Below are 18,737 nucleotides of genomic sequence, written 5' to 3'. Positions count from 1 at the left end.
ACATAATGTTTCCACCCCAAATTGAAGGCATATGTGGTGCTCCAGGAAACAAGAGTGTCCGTTTGGGTTTGTGGGGTCAGAAAGCCGTGGGAGATGGGGATGGACATTTTAACTGCATTTGGGGTCAGGTGGTGGCAAGGGAGTGGGGAGCTGGAGAGCTAACGTGAACATGAGCTAAGTGTAAGGGTGGGACAAGGATGAGGGTGAGGACGAGGGCTAGGATGCGGCTGTGGGTACGTTTCCTTCTGGCAGTGGGCTTTCGGGTCTGGCCATGGGGTGGGGAGAGGACCGGGTGAGGCACTATAGGAATCTTCCTCCTGGTTCTGGGTTGGTTTCCAGTTGGCACTGGCCTCCAAGCCCTGTACTGACATCAGACCGACCTGAGAGGGAGAGGGTGGCAGCAGCTCAGACGAGAGATCTTGTGACAGGCTTCACCGCGGGGAAGGTCGTTAGCCACGCTGCCAACAGTCAGGAGCACTGCACAAGAGTTTAATGTGAAATACGAAGTCCAATTTATGCTGTTGAAACCGAAATTAGGTCATTCTGTGAATTATCGGATGAAGGAGGGGTGGAAAGAATTGTCACCACGATGCCTGATCTGACTGTCGTGATTTGAGAAGGTGGGGGTGGGGGACAACCACCCCCCCCCCCCACGTGGGGTGGGATGCACTCAGGGCTGACTGGGCTGCTGTTCACCCTGGCAGGTAACCACCAGGGGGACTCTGGTTTTGAGTTTCTAGCTCTCTCTTCACAGCTGTTCTGCCTCTGCTGTGTTGGCGCCAACTGAGCTGGTCTCTCTGCTAAGGCGCCTGACCCTGGGCATGATTAAAGTCCCAGCTTTGAGACACTCAGACCTGGATTTGAATCTGATCTCGCCTCTCTACCTGTGTCACCTTGGGCAAGTGCCTCCACTTCCTGACCTGCACAACTCAGTTGATACTGCCTAGGTCAGGCATCCAATACAATAGATACTGCCTAGATCAGGCACCCAACACAATAGATACTGCCTAGATCAGGCACCCAACACAATGGATACTACATAGATCAGGCACCCAACACAACAGATACTGCCTAGGTCAGGCACCCAACACAATAGATACTATATAGGTCAGGCACCCAATGCAGTTGATATTGTATAGGTCAGGCCCCCAACATAATAGATACTGTATAGGTCAAGCACCCAACACAATAGATACTGCCTAGGTCAGGCACCCAACACAATAGATACTATATAGGTCAGGCACCCAACACAATAGATACTGTGTAGGTCAGGCACCCAACAAAAGAGATATTGTATAGATCAGGCACCCAACCCAATTGATATGTATAGGTCAGGCATTCAACACAATAGATATCATAAGTCAGGCACGCGGACAGTGCTCGCTCAGCACACAGTAGGTCTTCAGTGAGGACCAGTTCTCTTCATGCTCCTCCCCTTCATAAACACACGACAGAGGTTTCCAGAAGTGGGTCTTCTGAGAGTAGAGCATAAAACTTTATTGCCTGAATCCTTTCCCTTAGGTTTGAACCATTCCTTCTCAGTTCCTGAATCCTTGTTAGCAAAAGCTCCTAATCAAGCTAATTTGGGAAGGACAAGTGCCCCCTGGCCCGTGCTTCACATGAACCAATGCTTCCAGAGCCCCGGAAGTCTGAGTGGTCTGATGGTTTTCAAGTCAAGGGGTTCATTCCTCAGGAGATTTCTCCCTCTTCTTGGCTGGCCTCTCTGGCTAATTAGAGCTCCTTCTAAGCACTTATCAAGATCAAATTCCTTCTGCACTCAGAGGAGGGGAAAGGACCTTGCCGAAGAGAGTTTGCGAATCTTACATTTCTGAGCCCTTGAACGTGGGGTTGGGACAGCAAACGACATTGTGATGAGCTTGGAGTAGACGGGCCTGTTTCTGGCCCTCTGACACATTCTTCCCAGGAGAGAGAGCAAGGATGGTCTCAGACAAGCTCAAGGTGAGGAGGAGGCTGAGTTGAGCTGGGGGTCTGTGTCTCAAATCACAGGAAGGGCCAATGGTGGGTGAAAGCCAGAGGAGAATGATGGTCTCGGAAGCAGCAGAGCTCTCCATGGGGGGGATGCAGCTCCCCCTTGCCCAGCCTGGAGTCCCCCTTCTTACCAGCCCCCTTCCCAATGGACCTTTCTTCCCCAGACAGACTAGGAAGTGGGAGCAGAGCTCTGTTTGGAAAATGCCTATCCGTCCAAGTTAAAAATCAAGGGCATCATTCAAAACACATAATTATGATTCTTGAACAGTGTGTATTCAACCATCATTATGGAAGGCCTACTATGTGCCAAGCACCGTGGAAGACAGCAGGGGCATCAGAGTGAACCACACAGCCCCTGAGCTCCCTGAGCTCAGAGCGGGGGTCAAAGGCATTCATGAGGCCGTCACACAGATGCAGGAGATGAATGTGAGGATGCTTCCGGGAGAACGCGCAGGAAATAGCGGGATCCGGTGGCGGGGAGGGCAGGGCGGTGGGGAGGTGCTTTTCTGAGAAGAGGGACAGTTGAGCTGAGATCCAAATAGAGTTGGACTCGCACAAGTGAGGGAGGGGACGCCATCCAGAAAAAGTGCCAGATACAGTGATGGATGGCAACTAGACTTTGGGTGGCGAACACGATGCAGTCTATACAGAAGTCAAAATATAATGATGTGCACCTGAAATTTATACGGTGTTATAAGCCAATGTGACCTCAATCAAAAGTTTCCAAAAAAGGAAAGAAGAAGTGCTGGAGCTCGGAGAGCAAGGGGAGGCGGGGGGATGAGATTGGGAGACGGGCAGGCAGATGGCTCACAGAGGTCCTGACCCCCAGGAGAAATTCAGCTCCAGGGTTAGTGTGACCTCCACTGTCTGCAGGACAGTCACATGGCCCTGGGCGCTGAGGAGCTGGCAGGAAGCAGGGTCAGGTGACGGCTCCTCCAAGGCTCCCCGGCCTCTCTTACATAACCTATGATTCCCCGCCCATCGGAACAATCACAAAGCCAGGAGAACACTCCCCAAAATGGGATTTTTTCCCCAATTTTCCAGATTCATGAAAGAAAAAGAAAATTCATTCAGCGTCTATGAAAACATATTTTCTCATAATTTACAGATCGTCTTCTGGACACGGTTAGGCTGGGGGCAGTATTTTGCCTGTGCTCAACTTCTTGGATGTTCGTCCCAAAAATCCAGATGCTCTGGTTGGCCAGAGGCCAAATTGGCCCAGAGGATTTAGACAGGGGAGCATGAGGGATGGGTTTTAACTGCTGCCTGCCGGTGAGCTAGAGGACCCTGGAGGGGCGATGGACAGGGGACAGCAGGCCTGTCTGCACTAACCTGGACTCTGCCATGGAGGAGGAAGCTGGCACTTCCAGACCCTGTAGGATGCTCCCTGGTGGGCCAGGGATCTCCCCTCCCCTGGGACCCCCTCTTGATGAGCAGAGATGAGGTAGGTCCAAGCCCAGCAGGCAGTGGGACTTGCCTGCCCAGCTACCCGTGGAGATGGGGGACTCCCAAACTGTGAGACTAAAAGACCCCCCTGAGGCCTGTCTTCCGTGGTGAGTTTCCCTTCCCGCTGGCATGATCAAGACAGTGATCCTTCCCTCCTTGTCACATAGGCCCCTAAATCTCAGCAAAGGAGGAGTCTCCAGGCAGCCTTGGTAAAGACAAGGAGGTGGGAAGGGGCTCTCTACTGCCCTCTGGTGTCCACCCACCAACCAGGCTTCTCAAAGGTCCATGATGGCTGAGAGAGAGGTGCACTGTTAGAGAGGTAAGCTGCCTCCAACTCTGTGTGACCTTGGGTAAACGCCACTCCCTCTCTGGGCATCAGTTTCCTCATCTGTATGGGACAGGACTGAACCAAATAGTCTTGAGAAAGAGAAAGCCAGCCCCAAGCAAGCGAACAAGGAAGGACAGTCACAGGGGCAAGGACAAAAAGTTAGGGAACCAGAGGGTACCACCAAGGGCCACCCTGGGAGCCCTGAGGAGATGGGGAGGTAGGAGGGACCAGGGTCCCAAAGGTAAGGCCCAGGCAAGCCAAGAATGTCAAGGTGAAGAGAAACAACCAAGACCCCAGATCCTGGCCAGGGGCCACCAAGCCCCACTGCTTACCTCTCCCCTCCTCCTACTGTCTCCTTTCCAAGGTCCCCCTAAGTAGCTGAATTAAGACATCAAGATATTCTGAACTGGATCCTTTTGCAATAAAGAATATTATTGAGGCAACTGGCAAAATCTGAAAGGGTTCCCAAGATCGGATGTCAGCAACGTATCATTTACCCATTTTGACGCTTGGGCAGTTTGGTACAGGACTGTCCTTGTTTATATAAAACACACACTAAAGCATCCTGTCAGCAGCTGCCTCAAAAATGGGAGGGAGGAGTTCTTTGTACCGTACTTGCAAATCTCTGCAATTTTGAGATTGTTTCAACGATTTAAAATTTTTTTCATTCTAGAATTTTCTTTTAAAAATTGCATACATCCTTTGACTCAGCAATTGCTATTTTAGGATTTTTATTCTACAGATATATTGGTATAAGTGTGTTTAATACTTACAATAAGATATATTGGTATACGTTTATGCCATTGAAATTAAGTATTATCTACAACATATTTATGGCAGAAATATTTGAAATAGCAAAAAATTAAAAGTTAACTGTCCATCAATAGAAGAGTGGTAAAATAGCGATGGTACTCTCGTGTGTGGATGCTCTGCAACCCTTGAAAAGAGTGAATGGGGTCTATACTAATAGTAGTTAATATTCACTGGGCACTCACCACGTGGCAGGTCTCACCCAAGGGCTGTATATACACATCAATTCAGACCAACCTTATTCCGTAGATCCTCTTACTATCCCCACCATGTGAAGAGAGAATTGAGCCTGAGGGACACTAAGTAACATGCCCAGGATAACACAGCTAGTGGATAATAAACCCAGGTGGGAGTCCAACTCTTGCAGCTGGATCCAGAGACCCCCATGCTTACCATACACACACAATAATTTGGGAAGAATACACAAGACACCATTAATAAGATTACCTTTGGAGTGGAGTTAGGGTAGGAATAAGAGAGAATTTGACTCTTCATTTTATACTCTATCTTCTTTACCGTATATCTTTATCGTGTATCACCATATCAGTTTTATACATTTTTTTTAAAAACACTAGTTGAAATAAATTAGCACTAAAGCATAAAAAACTTTTAAAGGGGCTGGCCCGGTGGCATAGTGGTTAAATTCATGTGCTTTGCGCCTGGGGTTCAAGAGTTCAAATCCACTGCTCATCAAGCCATGCTGTGGCAGCATCCCACATAAAACAGAGGAAGACTGGCACAGATGTTAGCTCAGAGTCAATCTTCCTCACCAAAAATAAAACAAAAAAAAAAACTTTTAAAAAATCTTCTGCCCTTAAGGAATTTATGGCCCTGATACCAACTTTCAAGGGATTTACTAATTTTACAAGCAATTGTAAAGTATATGCTAAAGAAATGAAAATCATAAGAACCAGATCATATGGGTTGTGGAAAGTGATTTGTGTCACTTGCACACATTTCCAGGGTTTGCACACAGCAGTTGATGGTGTTTGTGAGAGCAGCTATCCCAATGTGGCCCAGGGGCCTGAAACACCCAGTTCACCTACAGGGCATCTGTGGGCGCACGAGGCTACCAAAGGCTTTACCCTGAGTAGCGTAGTGTGGCTGTTGGAAGCTCCTTACGAGTTATCTAATGTGACATCACAATGATCCTATAAGGTTTAGTTCCTCTTCCGTAATATGGAGTGAGTACTGTCTCTTCACTTACTAGCCTGGGTTATTTATGTATCTTTTTATATTCCTACCCCCATTTTGCAGATACGGAAACTGAGTTTCAAAAGCAGTTTCTGGGGGAAAGAATGTACTTTCTGTTTGATCGTTTTTTAATAAGCGAGAGGGAGGAGGGGAGACTGCTCAGAGGCGCCGAGCTCGGAAGAGAGAGGGGAGATGGTGAGTTTCTTAATGTCCCTGGGAATTCAGAAGGACAAGCAGGCCCGGTGGGCTGGAGCCAGTGGCTGCGTTGGGATCGGCTGGATTTGAAGAGGTGAGTCCGGGCGAGGAGAGCGCGGCGGCGGCGCAGCTTCCAGGAGGTTTCCCCGGCACCGTGTTCTCGCATCCGCCCCGCCCCACCTGCGCCAGTCTTGACCCGGCTGAGAGCCCTGGCTGTGTGACCTGTAGGACTCTTCTCGGTGGACAAGGCCTCGGTGCCCTCCCCGCAGCGGGGCTACTGGTGCTGTGGGCTTCCCAGGCCAGCCGCGTCCTGATGCCAGGCAGGATGGAAGGCGGGGAGGGCGTGGGATCTGCGCGAGGAAACCCTGGGCCCAAAGTCCCACTTACCAGTTGGCATTCGCACTTATTAATGGGTGGCTTTGGGTAAGGCTCTTTTTCTGAGCCTCAGTTTACCCCTCTGTAAAGCCAGAGTAAATAGCGTTCTCCCCGCAGGCTTGGGATGGGAATTAAACGAGGTACCGCGCACTCTCAGGGTGCGTTCAGGCAAGCGGGTCCCATCGCGCTGAGGGCAGGACCTGGGCGTCTGCATCATCCCGGCAAAGTCGCCGCAAACTCGCGCGGCTTACCAGGTGTGGGCTCAACCCTCCCCTCCCCGTCTCCACCTTTCTCCCTGAAGCTGGCTGAGGGCGAGGAGCGAGGGACGCCCCTCTGCAGGGTCGCCTCCTGCGCGGGCGCTCCGGGTGCCCGCTCCTCCCTCCGCCGGGCGGAATCCGGAGGTGCCTAGTGCTCCCGGAGCTGGGCGGGGCGGGGCGCGGCCCACGTGACCCGGGCGGGCTGCCCTGGGTTGCTCCCCGGCCGAGGCAGGTCTGTAGCCCCAGCCGCCGTGCGCCCTACGCCCAGCGCCCTCCCTGGCTCCTGTGCGCCCTGCGCCCTGCCTCGCCCCAGTGCGCCCTGACCCGACGCCTTGCCTCGTCGCTTTTCTTTCCCTCCCAGGACGGGAGATTGCAGCCTAAGGGTCCGGACCAGGGCCGGCACGCCCCCAGAGAGGAGTCGGTGAGTGCGGGGAGAAGTGGGAATGGCGGGGCCCCAGTGGTGCCCACGTCAGGGAACCCAGGCTCAGGGAGCGTCCGCGGTGATGTGTGCAGCTCCACTGGTGTGAAAACGCCCCCAGGAACCCCCAGGCCTCGGTCCAGGCGGGTGAGGGGGGCGCGCCCAGCCCTCTGGACCCCAAACCTCAGACCTCGCCTGAGTACTCGGATCAGACTGGTCTGGGTCCTCGGGAAGCCCATTTTGAGGAAAATAGCGATTTTTATCAGAAGCTCTATTGTGAGACTGCGTGCAGGTGAGGCCGAGGCTGCGGACGTGGGAGAGACTCACTCAGGCTGGACACCCAGGGACCCAAGTCTGTTAGGGGGAGGACTCCCTCCTGGGCTGCCGTGCCCATTTTGGGGTACAGAGCTGGGATGATGTCTTGGCGCAGAAGGAGGGTCCTGGCCTTTTTCTGGGCGTCCAAAAGCCCCACCTTTATTGGAATCATCTTATGCTCCAGGACAGCCCCAGTCCTGGCCCTCCCACCCTGTTGTAGGGATGTGGAAAGGGTCCGAGGATGGGCATGGAACACTGGGCGCTGGCCCAGGTCCCCACTTGAGCGAACTCTCCTTATAAATCCCCAAGGTTTCACAAGCTTAGACCTTCGCCAAATATTGACAAACCCACTTCAGTTCCAGGTGGGTTGGGGCCTCTACATTTTCTCTCTTTTTTTACGGGGTGTAGTGTTTTCTTAAATCCTATTTGAATATCTTTCAGAGACGTTGGAATGATAATGGGGGCAGGTGAGGCCACCACCAGCCCACTAGCCCCAAAGGCCAGCACTGCCCCTGCCCATGGCCGTGAAGCCCCAGAGAGAGGCCAGGCTGGCCAACCGTGGGCAGCTGAGCAGCCACGTTGCACACTTGGGTGGGGACAATGGCAGCACCCAGGTGGGGAGTCCGTGGACTTCCTGATTTAGGCGTTAGTGACTGAAAAACTAAAACCAGTTGACTGGGTCTAGTGGGGGTGGAGGGGTTCCAGAGCTCTGTAGGCTCGTGGGAAAAATGTCTTTGGTACCCTTGGATGACAGTGTGGGAACTGCTCCTGTGTGCCCCAGCTCATGTGATCGGGTCAGCCTTCTAGGGCCAACTGTCTTGTTCTTTTCAGAAGCAACCTCTCTCCCTACACCCCACCATATGTCCCCCCACCCAACCCACCCCCCACACCTTTAATTCTAACCCCCTGGCATCTTGCAGGGCAGGGGAGGGCCGGAGAGGTCATGGGGCCCGACCCTTGTCCGTGGCACATGTGGGAAAGTGTGACTGAGACCCAGAGCAGAGGGAACTTGTCTGAGGTCCCAGGGTTGGCCGGGACCTGAAGTGGGACGGGAAGCCAGCTGCTCCCTCCCAGCCCCATCCTGGTCCTGCAGCCTCACCCTGGGACCATCCTCGCTATGACCTGTGCTGAGGCTTCAGCTGCAAATGCAGAACCAATGTCCGCATATCGATGAGAGAGCTGGGAGGGCAGAGAGAACCGCGGGAGGTGGGCAAGCCGCAGAGCTTCACGGCTGTACCCCAGGTGTGCCAGGTGCACCTGCGTGGGGGAGGGGGCTTTCGGGTGGAAACTGCTCATTTTGCAGCTGACGAGGGCTGGAGTTTGGTTCCTATCAATGGGCGAAAGGCCCTGCCCACAGAAGTAACCACACAGGCCAGCTCTGAGGGCAGCACTGGGAGAAAGCCAGAAAGAGTTAACACAGAGGGCCCCCAAGTTGGCACCTCCGCCTTCCCTCCAGAATGTGCCTGCGCCTTTATCAGCAAGAACAGGCCACTCGCCTTGACTCTGAGTCAGAGAGTATGCCTGCCATTGTTTGCGGGCATTTAATGAGGAACTTGGACCTGCCTGCCAGTTTTATTTGCTCAGGCAGGCGATCACTCATATCCCAGGCTCAGGGGACAGCTGGCCCCAAAGGTGATCAAGCCAAGTTTCGTGTAGGAGGAACCACCACCCAGATTTCCCTTTAATTTGGCCAAAATATGAACTCAAATCTTTGACAGACAAGGACACCACACCACTGAAATTCACTGGTCTGCGTCCAGGATGCCCATTTTACAAAAACCAGTTCTACTGTCTCTTTGCAACTCATTAACCTCCGGGTCACCCTCTCTTTTCTCCCTCCTAACTATTCAATGATCACGGAAGGTTCACAGTCTGGAAGATTAAAAATGTGATTAAATCTGAGCAGTGGAACGGGCGCAAATTGAAAGTGTTTTGTTCAGGAACCTTGTGACTAGGAGTTATCTACAGTGAAATGAAGCCAGGAACAGATAGAGTGTGGTGGAGTCTGCCCTCCCCAACACACCCACCCTGGGAGGTTCCCCCAGGCCAGGGCAGGCACCAAAATGGCCCTACACCCTTGGTGGATCCAGCATGTCCTATGCTCCCATGTTCCTCCTTGACTGTCGGGAGTGGAGGGGCACCCAGGAGATCGGGGTCTCAGGGAGGAAGCGAAACAGGAAGTGATAGAGAGGAGGTGACTGTGGCTGAAAGGCTGTCCCTTCCGTGGATCCGCACGGGCCCCACGGTGTGGCTGTGCCTGGCAGAGGGGCTGCCCCTTCACCACACTCCAAGTGCCCCCATCAGTGTACCAGCCCGAGGCAAGCCAGAGAGGATGCTAGCAATACATCCACGACATGCCAGTGACGTTTGATCAGTGCATTTTAAATGCTGAAGTCAAACATGTTCTCCGTTGGATTAAAGATAGTTTTTAAAAAGCTTTAAGCCTCTGCATTTCATTAATGCACTAAATGGGAATATTCGGTCGCAGTAGACAAAGACCCACGTCGTGGACCATTGGTTCTCAATCCCTGGCTGTCCCAGGAACACGCTCCCCTCCCCGAAGCATCACCTCCCTGCGGCGTGGCACGCCCCCCTACCAGGCTGTATCTGAAATTTGGAATCGCTCTCCCTCCTCTCCTCTCCCTGCATCTCCTGCTCACCCGGATGTTGGGATGCAACTAAAAATATGCTAGAGTAAAATTTTTCAGGTAACATCTAACCCATGAAGTACCAACAGCATGTCCTTGGTTTAGCTATGTGGGATGCGTGTTTTCAAGTCTATATTTCATCTTTACTGGTTTTACTAAACAGAGCAGAGTGAACATGTATCACTTTCCTCAATCACTCTGGGTCGTCATTGGAACCTACAAGATGGTGCTAAGCCATGATGCGAGGTTCCTGTGGAGGAGTGTGGGCTGCCCCCTCCCTGCATGCTGGCCTCTCCGTTCATGTCTCAGCATGTTTCCGCCTGGCCTCCTCCCCATCTCCACCCCACCCCATGGCAGGCACCCTCCTCACCAGAGGACCCTCCCTGGTCCAGCATGGACCTCGTTCCCGGGCCTCCATTGTCTTTGCAATCTGAGCTGGGAAACCAAGTTGCCATCCTTATTAGAAAGAAGCATCACAGAGAAGAAACAGCCTTAAAATGGGGCCACGGGATGGGGCACAGATGTCCTCTGTGTGTGAATCGAGCAGCCTCCGGGGTGACAGCTGTAACCCTCCAGTGACTTTTTCATCCATCCACTTATGAGTCCTGACCACGCTCAAAGAGAGCAAAGCTTGCATGATAAGAAGCGTACACTTTTTCCTTCTGTTTGGCTTTTCTCCCTCACCTCTCACAACTGCAGGTTCTTGAAACAAGGCTGGAATTGTGACTTCTCCTTAGGAGGGGAGAGAGAATGGTAGTGACTCAGCTGATGGTCACGGCTCTCATCTGTTCTGAAAATAGAATTTCCATGAACATGCTTCTTATGATACAATATTTTTTTCAAAAATGTTTAAAAAATAAATAAATAAATAAACCCCCAGTCATCCATCAAATAACTTTTTGTTCTAATTTTTTAAAAACCAAAAATGATGTGCTCTAGGGGGAGCATCAAGAATCAGTTTTGTTTTAATGTTTTCTTGTCCAGAGTCTACATTCCACTGTAGATGAAAATAGTCTGAATGATTCTGGCCCATCAGAATGACCTCTTCGTGATGGTTCACCGTCGGCGCCGTGCTCGAGGGTGGAAATGCTGAAGGGTCAGCACAAAAAATTTAAGAAGTTATTTTTCACCAATTTTAAGGCACAAACCAGGGAACATTTTAGTTGACAATCATGAGATCTCTACGGGAATTTTCATTTTAGATGATGTCTGAGTGCTCCTCAAAAAGTGTCGCTTTCCGTAATTAACCTGTTGTGTGACAAAATCGAGGTACTTTTCTAGCACAGAGCAAGTTTTGTTAACATTTCCACGGTGGACACTTTCGAATGGTTGGCAGCAGTGAAGGAGAGATGCTCCGCAGAATTCAGAAGCCAAATTGAGTCTTTGGGTTGGCTTGGAGAATTCCAAGTGAGAATAGACAGACTGGCCCCCTTCTCTGATGCTCCTGAGAATTCAGATTTCAGTCCTCAGTGAAGACAGTTACCCACAGAGGAACCCGTCATCCCAGCAGAATCCCAGCCCAGCCTCGGTGCCCATGTGTGGGTATAGCAACAGCGCTGTTCTGTCCCCCAGGAGTTGTAAGGCAAGAAGCCCAATCGATGGAGCCTTTCTCCAGGAACACACCTCTGAGGGTCCCACAGAAAGTGTGACCCTAGCAGAGGGGAAAGGAGCATACTGGCATCACTGACATTTATTTCACAATGGAAGGAGAATAAGGGGCCCCGTGGCTAAGTGTGTGAGTTCCAGAGAATGGGGAGTAGATCCCTTTTAAAATTGAGATGTGGGAATTATACACATGGGTTCATTTATTTAAACTACATAAGTTTCCAGACATGCATTTGTTTAAGAAACTGTTTAAGAAACCCATTAACCCCAGGTACAAATTGCCCCAGAATTTGATGCTTTCTGTGTTGTCTCTTCCTTTGTGGATGAGCCAACATCCGAGGGCTTCCTGGGCTGACAACTGTGATCCTGTGACATTCCAGGTGCAACCCTGACAAGAAGCAGAGATGGGGAAAAAACTGGATCTTTCCCAGCTCACGGACGAGGAGGCCAAGCACGTCTGGGAAGTGGTCCAACGGGACTTTGACCTTAGAAGGAAGGAAGAGGAAAGACTAGAGTGAGTGTGTGGCTGAGCCCATGGGCCTGGGGTCCTCCCACGTCCTCTGAAGGGTTGTCACCTTGGGGTGCTTTCTAGGGGGATAAACCACCAGGTACTGGGAAATGTTCTACTTTCTGCCCTCAGTTTCCTCATAATTAAAAGAAGAGGATCTGACTTTCCAACCAGATACTCAGGTGCTCCCTGAGTAGTTTTATTTCAATTTGATCCAGCTTCTGGGGTGACATCATCTCCTAGGTGAGGTGGTACTTAGGCCACAACATTGTGAGAATGAAACAGCTAAAGGTGATAAATAGGGAAAGGCTGGATGCCATTCTGAAACACCCAGAAGGTTGGGATCCAGGGGTTTTAGGATAAAGGCGGGCTTTCCACCTTCATTCCCAATAGTGTTGGCTGGCACCCCGTCCTCACCGTGGAAGGCCCCAGTGCCAGCTTGCACCACTGTCCCCATGGACTAAGCTAAGACCCACTGGCATTATTTACTCCTCCATCTACCTTGCAGAGTCCTGCCCCCAAACCACGAGCGTTCCTTATCCACTGGGCTCCCTTATGAGCCTTCCTTGGTGTCTTTGGTGGATTGCTAGGCCTACTGAGCAGGAGACCTTTGAGCAAAGACCGGAGGAAGTGAGATAAGTACCCAGCAGATGCCTGACAAGGTGCTCCAGGTAGAGCACGAGAAGACGTCAGAGACGTAGTCGGGTGCAGGGCCTGGGGGCCTGGGGGACCTTCACAGAACTCAGGCCTTTCTCTGAGTCTCTCCAGCCTTGGGCGGGGAAATAACAAGACCCAACTTCTGCTGAGACGTGGTCGGATGAGCTCTGAAGGGAGAGCCGGCAAACTCGCCCACAGGTTGGATGTGGGGTCTTGAGTATGGGAGGCATCAAGGGCGACTCCAGAGTGGTGGCCTGAATAACTGGGAGCTTGGAGCTGTCATCACCTTGCTTGGGGAAGGTGTGGGGAGAGCAGGTTTGGGGGAAACCAGGAAACGGTTCAGACATGTTGAAGTTCAGTTGCCTAGTAGACGTCAAGTGGACTCCACACGCACTGGGCTGAGCTCCAAAGAGATGTGATCATGGGAGTGTTCACCATACAGATGACATTTGTATTAGCTTCCTAGGGCTGCTATAATTACAACAAATTTAGTGTCTTAAAACACACAAATATCTCTCTCACAGCTCTGGAGGTCAGAAGTCCTAAAACTAGGTGTCAGTGGGGCTGCCTTCCTTCTAGGGGCTCCAGGGGATGAGGTGTTCCCTTGCCCTTTCCAGCCTCTGGAGGCTGCCTCCATTCCTTGGGCCCTGGCCCCTTCCTCCATCTTCAATGCCATTATCAGCATAGCATCTTCCAATCTCTCTCTCTCGCCTCTGCTCCATCATCACAACTTCTTTTCTCTTTGACCCCCTGCCCTTCTTCTTCCCTTAGCAGGGGACTTGTGACCCCACTGGGCCCACTCAGATAATGCAGGACTGCTTCCCATCTCAAGATTCTCAACTTAATCACATCTGCAAAGTCCCTTTTGCCATGTGAGGTGACATATTCACAGATTCTGGGAACGAAAGCGTAGACATATTTGGGGCTAAGGGAGCATTATTCAGCTGACCCCAGTATTTAAAGCCACAGGACTGGAGGAGATCACGACGAGAGGCAATGCAGATAGAGAAAGACTGGGCCCCAAAGAGACAGAGGAGGAGCAGCAATGAGGAGGCTCTGGGTCCCAACATGGAGCAGAGTCCATGACAAATCCTTAAGTGAAATAAGTAGAGTCCAGCCAGGCGCCCCCGCTGTTAGCGGGAGGGGGTCTGGGTCAGTGCCCCTGCAGCTCCCTCTGCCTCTCTCTGCAACCCCTCTCTCTCCATTCTGCCTTGGGACACAGGTGACCCCCTGGATTTTCCTCATGAAGCCGCTTTCACCCCACTAGCCTTTGGCAATTGCCGGGCTCTAACTCACCCGCAGGCAACCCCAAGACTGGAGCCCACAGCAGCCCTTGACCCACTTCCAAGTGCTGAGCAGGGGCCACAGCCAGCGGCAGACAACCAGAGCTGCCTGCCCTGTCTCCTCTCAGAGACTCAGTCCCCCCGCCCTGCACATCTCCCCACTCTCTCTACCTCTGATGGCCCCACTTCACCACGTTCTGGGGTCCCTCCCTCTGTCTTTCCCACTCTGTCTATGAAAATGCCAGTGTTCTCTCACTTCGTGACCCAGAGCAGCTCCCCCTGCCTGGCCTTGGCCTCCAGGCTCTGCCCAGGATGGAGGGTCACGTGCTCTCAGCAACAAAGCCAGCCTGGTCTCTCCTCTTGGGGGAAACTTCTTCCCAGAGGATGGATCATATCATGTCTCCAGGTGGCCCTGCTGTTGTGGGCTTTTGTTTTAAATGGCAGCTTGGATCTTCCCATTCTGTGTATATATAGAAACCCAGATGAATTGGAAGGGAGGGGAACCCAGCTGTCCAGGGAGCAGAGGGAGGGGCGATCTGGACCGATCCCATGCAGGCCCTCTCTTCCCTAGGGACCCTGGAGGTGGTCAGCCCCTCCTTCCATCCAGACTTAGCAGAAGTAGGTTTCACAGAAAATCCTGTGTTTCTTGCCTGTGAGGGACTCCCTTTGGACAACTGTCATCCGTTATTTTCATACGCCCTTAATCATTTCACGTTGCGAAGAGGAGACACCCCCAGGTCACCTCTAAGTACTGTTGGGAAAGGGTACAGATTGTGAGGCCCCTCTCCTGTGCAAAGCCTGTGGTCACAGTCACCGTCAGGGTAACCTCCTCATTCAGAAGTGGCCCAGGCCATCTGCTCAGAAGGGGCTGGGATGGGGGATGTGAGCGGAGGGATTGGCCTGCTCTGCTGTGTTTCTCAGCCTGCTCTGCTGTGTTTCTCGGGCCTGCCGTGTGCTCAGGGGGCTATTAAATACCCCCAGTGCCTCTCAGACGGAAGGAGGTTGTATGGGGAGCATTAATACAATAGTGCATCATATCGTCACTGGAAACGTCAGCACGGGGAGCGGTGGTGGTGTGGAAAGTCCATATCGAAGTGATGCTGAGTCGAGAACACTGAAGCCCAAAGAGCATCACTGTGATGGGTTCTCGCTGTGCAAGCACGGTCTACCTGTTGATGCATTTGGAGGTAAAGTGTCGTGTAAACAGCAGGGGGGCTATGGAAGGCTTTTGGGTTTCTTATCCTTCTTGATGGTTGTGTCTTGTTCATGGTGCTACTGGTTAAATATGCACCGAAAGACAGAGCTGCTTCTGCCTGTGAGAAGCCTTTTCCCCAGGGTCCCCCATGACCCCCCAGGGAGCCAGAGGGCCCAGGCATGTCCCCTCAAGGTCCGAGGGTGGGCGCCAAGAGCACTGTGAGTTCAGAGCCTGCAGGGTTGGGTTCTGCTCAGATGGGATGCTGAGACTGAGAAAGGGCACAGCTGAGATGAGCTTAGAATAGAGACCGTGTTCTTGACACCAAATTGGTTCTACAGAGCAAGTTGGCTGAAGTGCCAGCAGTCTGTTTGAAAGTAGTAAACCTCCTCCCTAATCTCTTATCAGTGTTAATCTGAAATTGGTTAAATGACACATTTAAGCAATTTCAGCATACGCTGTCATCCACTTCCTGCCGCCTCCGTGTCCCATTCTCTGCAGCACGTCCCCAGGTTTCTCCACGATCATCCTGGGGTCCTCATACGTGCTCCCAGTTCCCCATTCTCTAATCTGTGCATCAGCAGTAGGCTGCATGGAGAAGCTGGTCCTCAAGTGACCCGTCAGTGGGGGCCGTAACAACCCTAGCAGGTCAGGAATTGTTCAATTGAGTTGTGATGTGTTTGACGTACTCCAAAGGGATGCCAAATGGATGGCCCAGCTCGAAAAACCTCCAAGGTCATCGATAAAACAAAGTTAATGGGGGAAAAAATTGTGAAACCAAGAAACACGTTCATTATTTGGAAAGAACGTTCCAATCCTGAGTATGCATCAAGGGGACACTGTGTGGCCTGAGGTCGATTCTCCAGAAGCAAATTTGCCAGTGCACCAAATGCACCAATGCACAGCCAATGCACCAAATATCCCAATTTGAAAACAATCTGACAAAAAAAATGTATTTCTTATAAGATTTACAAAGTTAACAGAAATATGTTTTAGATGCATTGCTGCTCAGTATTTCTCCCCAAATAAGAGCATCAATGCTGCAGAGGGTATGCGGGCAGGGCCTGGGCAAAGACTCCAGCACCTTCTCCCGCACTGTCAGACCAGTGTACCTTTGGTTTCTCCTCTGTCAAAGCGCATGACAAATGAGCTGGCACAGATCCCTGATCTTCCAGAGGACGGAAGGCCCTGTGGCTGTGAGACTGGTTTCCCCAACCCCTGCATGACCAGTAGACTGTCCCCAGGACACTAAAGCCAGGCCTGACCCGGGCTGATCCCAGTGCTGAAGACATTCAGAGCCCCCGTGGGGAAGACAGAGGCCATCCCAGTTGTGCAAGGCAGAGACTGGAGCCTGCTGTCCGAATGTCTTGAGCCTCCTCATGAGGCATTCCCAAAAGAATGCATGTTTATTCCAGGAAACAGGGTTGCGGCAGCATTCACATCATCGAGGGCTTCTACCTGAACTGGTGAGAAGGAGTTTCCTTGGGGCTCCAGCTCCTGAGTGGCAGGTGTGACCTAGAGAGAGCATCCGAAGGCCTCTTCTTGCAGGCTGTTTTGGAAATTCACCGAGAAGGAAGAGGGGTCACTTGCCTTTGATTCAGCCCCAGGCAGATGTTAATCTCTCCCTGAAGTTGGCATGTGCCGCCAGGGACGTGGGAATGGGGTGTTTACTGTACAGGGCGTGATGTTTTTCCTGGCTTCCCATCAGTGTGCTCCGAGGAATCAAAAACTCAGAGATGTACAGAATCAGGATGTTAACGACGTTGGCGTCAGAAAGGTGCTTTAGGGTAGACTGGGCTTAATACCCACTTCCTAGAGTCCTGGCAGGGGGCTGTAATGAGGGCGTGTGTCTTGCTGTGGATGAACTTTGAGTCTTAGAAGGTGGCAGACACTGTGTGAGAGAAGGGCCCTCCTTGTGCTCAGTCCACTGTCTGGCACAGGCGTGGAGCTGGGAGCCTTCCCTGGGTGCTGGACAAAGAGCTTTTGCTCAGAGGGGTTCCTCCACTTCGAGTGATGCTCCAGCAGAATTGGTTTTCGCTGTCCTGCAAGCCAGGAAGAACCTCGAGGGCTTCCATGGGGGGTGGATGATGATGGCCCTGGAAGGGAGCCACGTGGGAAGGGAGCCAGGTGGGAGGGAGGCCAGGTGAGGCTCCTGAGAGGTCATACCAGCACCTGGTGCAAGAAACCAGCTACTGAGACCAGAAGGCACCTGAGGAAGGCAGCTGTCTCTTACAGCTGCTGCTGTCTTTAATTCCTTTCCTCTCCTTTGGGATTTAGTTCTCTTGGAGAACATCAGCCAAACTGTGTGCCCACGGAGGAGCGGGGAGTCCGTGCCGGTGGTCAGGACCACATGTGAGCAGCCCTGGGGTCGGCATGGAGGTGGTGGGTGGTTTTCAAAGTGAAGCCACCCCAGGGAGGACCTGGAGCAGAGGGCCAGGGGAGGGGACTGCCCTCTTCAGGAGCGCATCTTCTCAGAGTCAGCTCAGCCCGGGGCGGCTGAGCACTTTGGTTTAATAGGTCAGTCATTCTGCAGAGCTTGACAGTGGGTCCCTTCCCTGTGGTCTTGTCACCTTAGCACACAGGTGGAGAACCAGCTGGCACTCAACAGGGAGTTGGGGGTGTCAGGAAAGGCCCCTCATTCTTGCCCACACTTGTCTGCACAAGGCCACGCCACGTTCACAGTGAGCAGGTGTACAAGGTCCCTAGCTCCCCCATGCCCACTCCTACACTGAGCTGGTGGGCAAGGCCCCCAGCCCCCAGCCACCTCTCTGAGACCCTCGGTCCCCCCCGTGCTCATTTGCTCATCAAGGTGCCCACTCAGCTGAGTTTCCTCAGAACTTCTCCTCTTCTGATCAAATCCCACCCTCTCCCCTTGGCCTCCTATCCTTCCAGCTCCCAAACTCCCTTCTTAATCTACATTTTGTCCTTACCAGGACCTCTAGAGCCTGTGGCCTCACTGTGGTCCCAGTCCATTAGCATCCCCCTGGTCCGTGACCTTCCCCAGGTCCCATGGCCCTGTGATGACTCTGAAGTCCCCTTTTCTAGGCTCCATGTCCCCTCCCCCAGATGCTCTCTGGCTGCCATTCAGCACAGCTGCCCTTCTGGCCCCCACGCTGAATCTGCCTGATCATCCTCCCTGCTCTCCTCCGAGGACCTCGCTGGAGGAGGCTAGTCCTGCACCCTTGTGGGCTGGGGGTCTCCGGTCTATCCTGGCCCACAGCACTGCCCTGCAGTCCCGCCCCTTCCTCTCCAGCAGTTCCCGAGCTCCTGTTCCCGCAGCAGCTCTTCCAAGCCTTCACTCCCTTCCCGACCACTGACCTGACCAGCCGCTCCCAGCAGTGAGCTCCCCGCTTCCTCACAGAGAAGCTCAAGGGCACCAGCCACAGCCTGCCTCCCGTCCTGTCCCTCACCTGTGTCCATGCCCACCCTTTCCTCCTTCCCCTGGCCCCCCACCTGTAGTCCGTGTCCATGCCCACCCTTCCTTCCTTCTCGGGGCCCTCCACCTGTGCTCCAGACT

At 52.6% G+C, this 18,737-nt stretch overlaps 1 protein-coding gene across 2 annotated transcripts in view; it reads left to right on the top strand.

The window, feature by feature from the left end:
* The first annotated feature begins 5,983 nt into the window (after positions 1-5,983).
* MLPH (melanophilin) overlaps positions 5,984-18,737 on the top strand; it is a 52,614-nt gene continuing 39,860 nt past the window's right edge. Inside the window, exons 1-3 of one of the 2 annotated variants that reach the window (XM_014842784.3) lie at positions 5,984-6,056; positions 6,956-7,015; positions 11,961-12,094. In XM_014842784.3, coding sequence (XP_014698270.1) covers positions 11,985-12,094 — 110 coding nt within the window. In that variant the 5' untranslated portion in view covers positions 5,984-6,056; positions 6,956-7,015; positions 11,961-11,984. Of the gene's footprint in view, positions 6,057-6,815; positions 7,016-11,960; positions 12,095-18,737 lie in introns of those variants that run through there. The other variant, XM_014842786.3, reaches the window with a different exon arrangement.

The sequence above is a fragment of the Equus asinus genome, chromosome 19, assembly GCF_041296235.1.
Source record: "Equus asinus isolate D_3611 breed Donkey chromosome 19, EquAss-T2T_v2, whole genome shotgun sequence".
Taxonomy (NCBI): Eukaryota; Metazoa; Chordata; class Mammalia; order Perissodactyla; family Equidae; genus Equus; species Equus asinus.
This window is presented reverse-complemented; position numbering and strand designations above follow the sequence as displayed.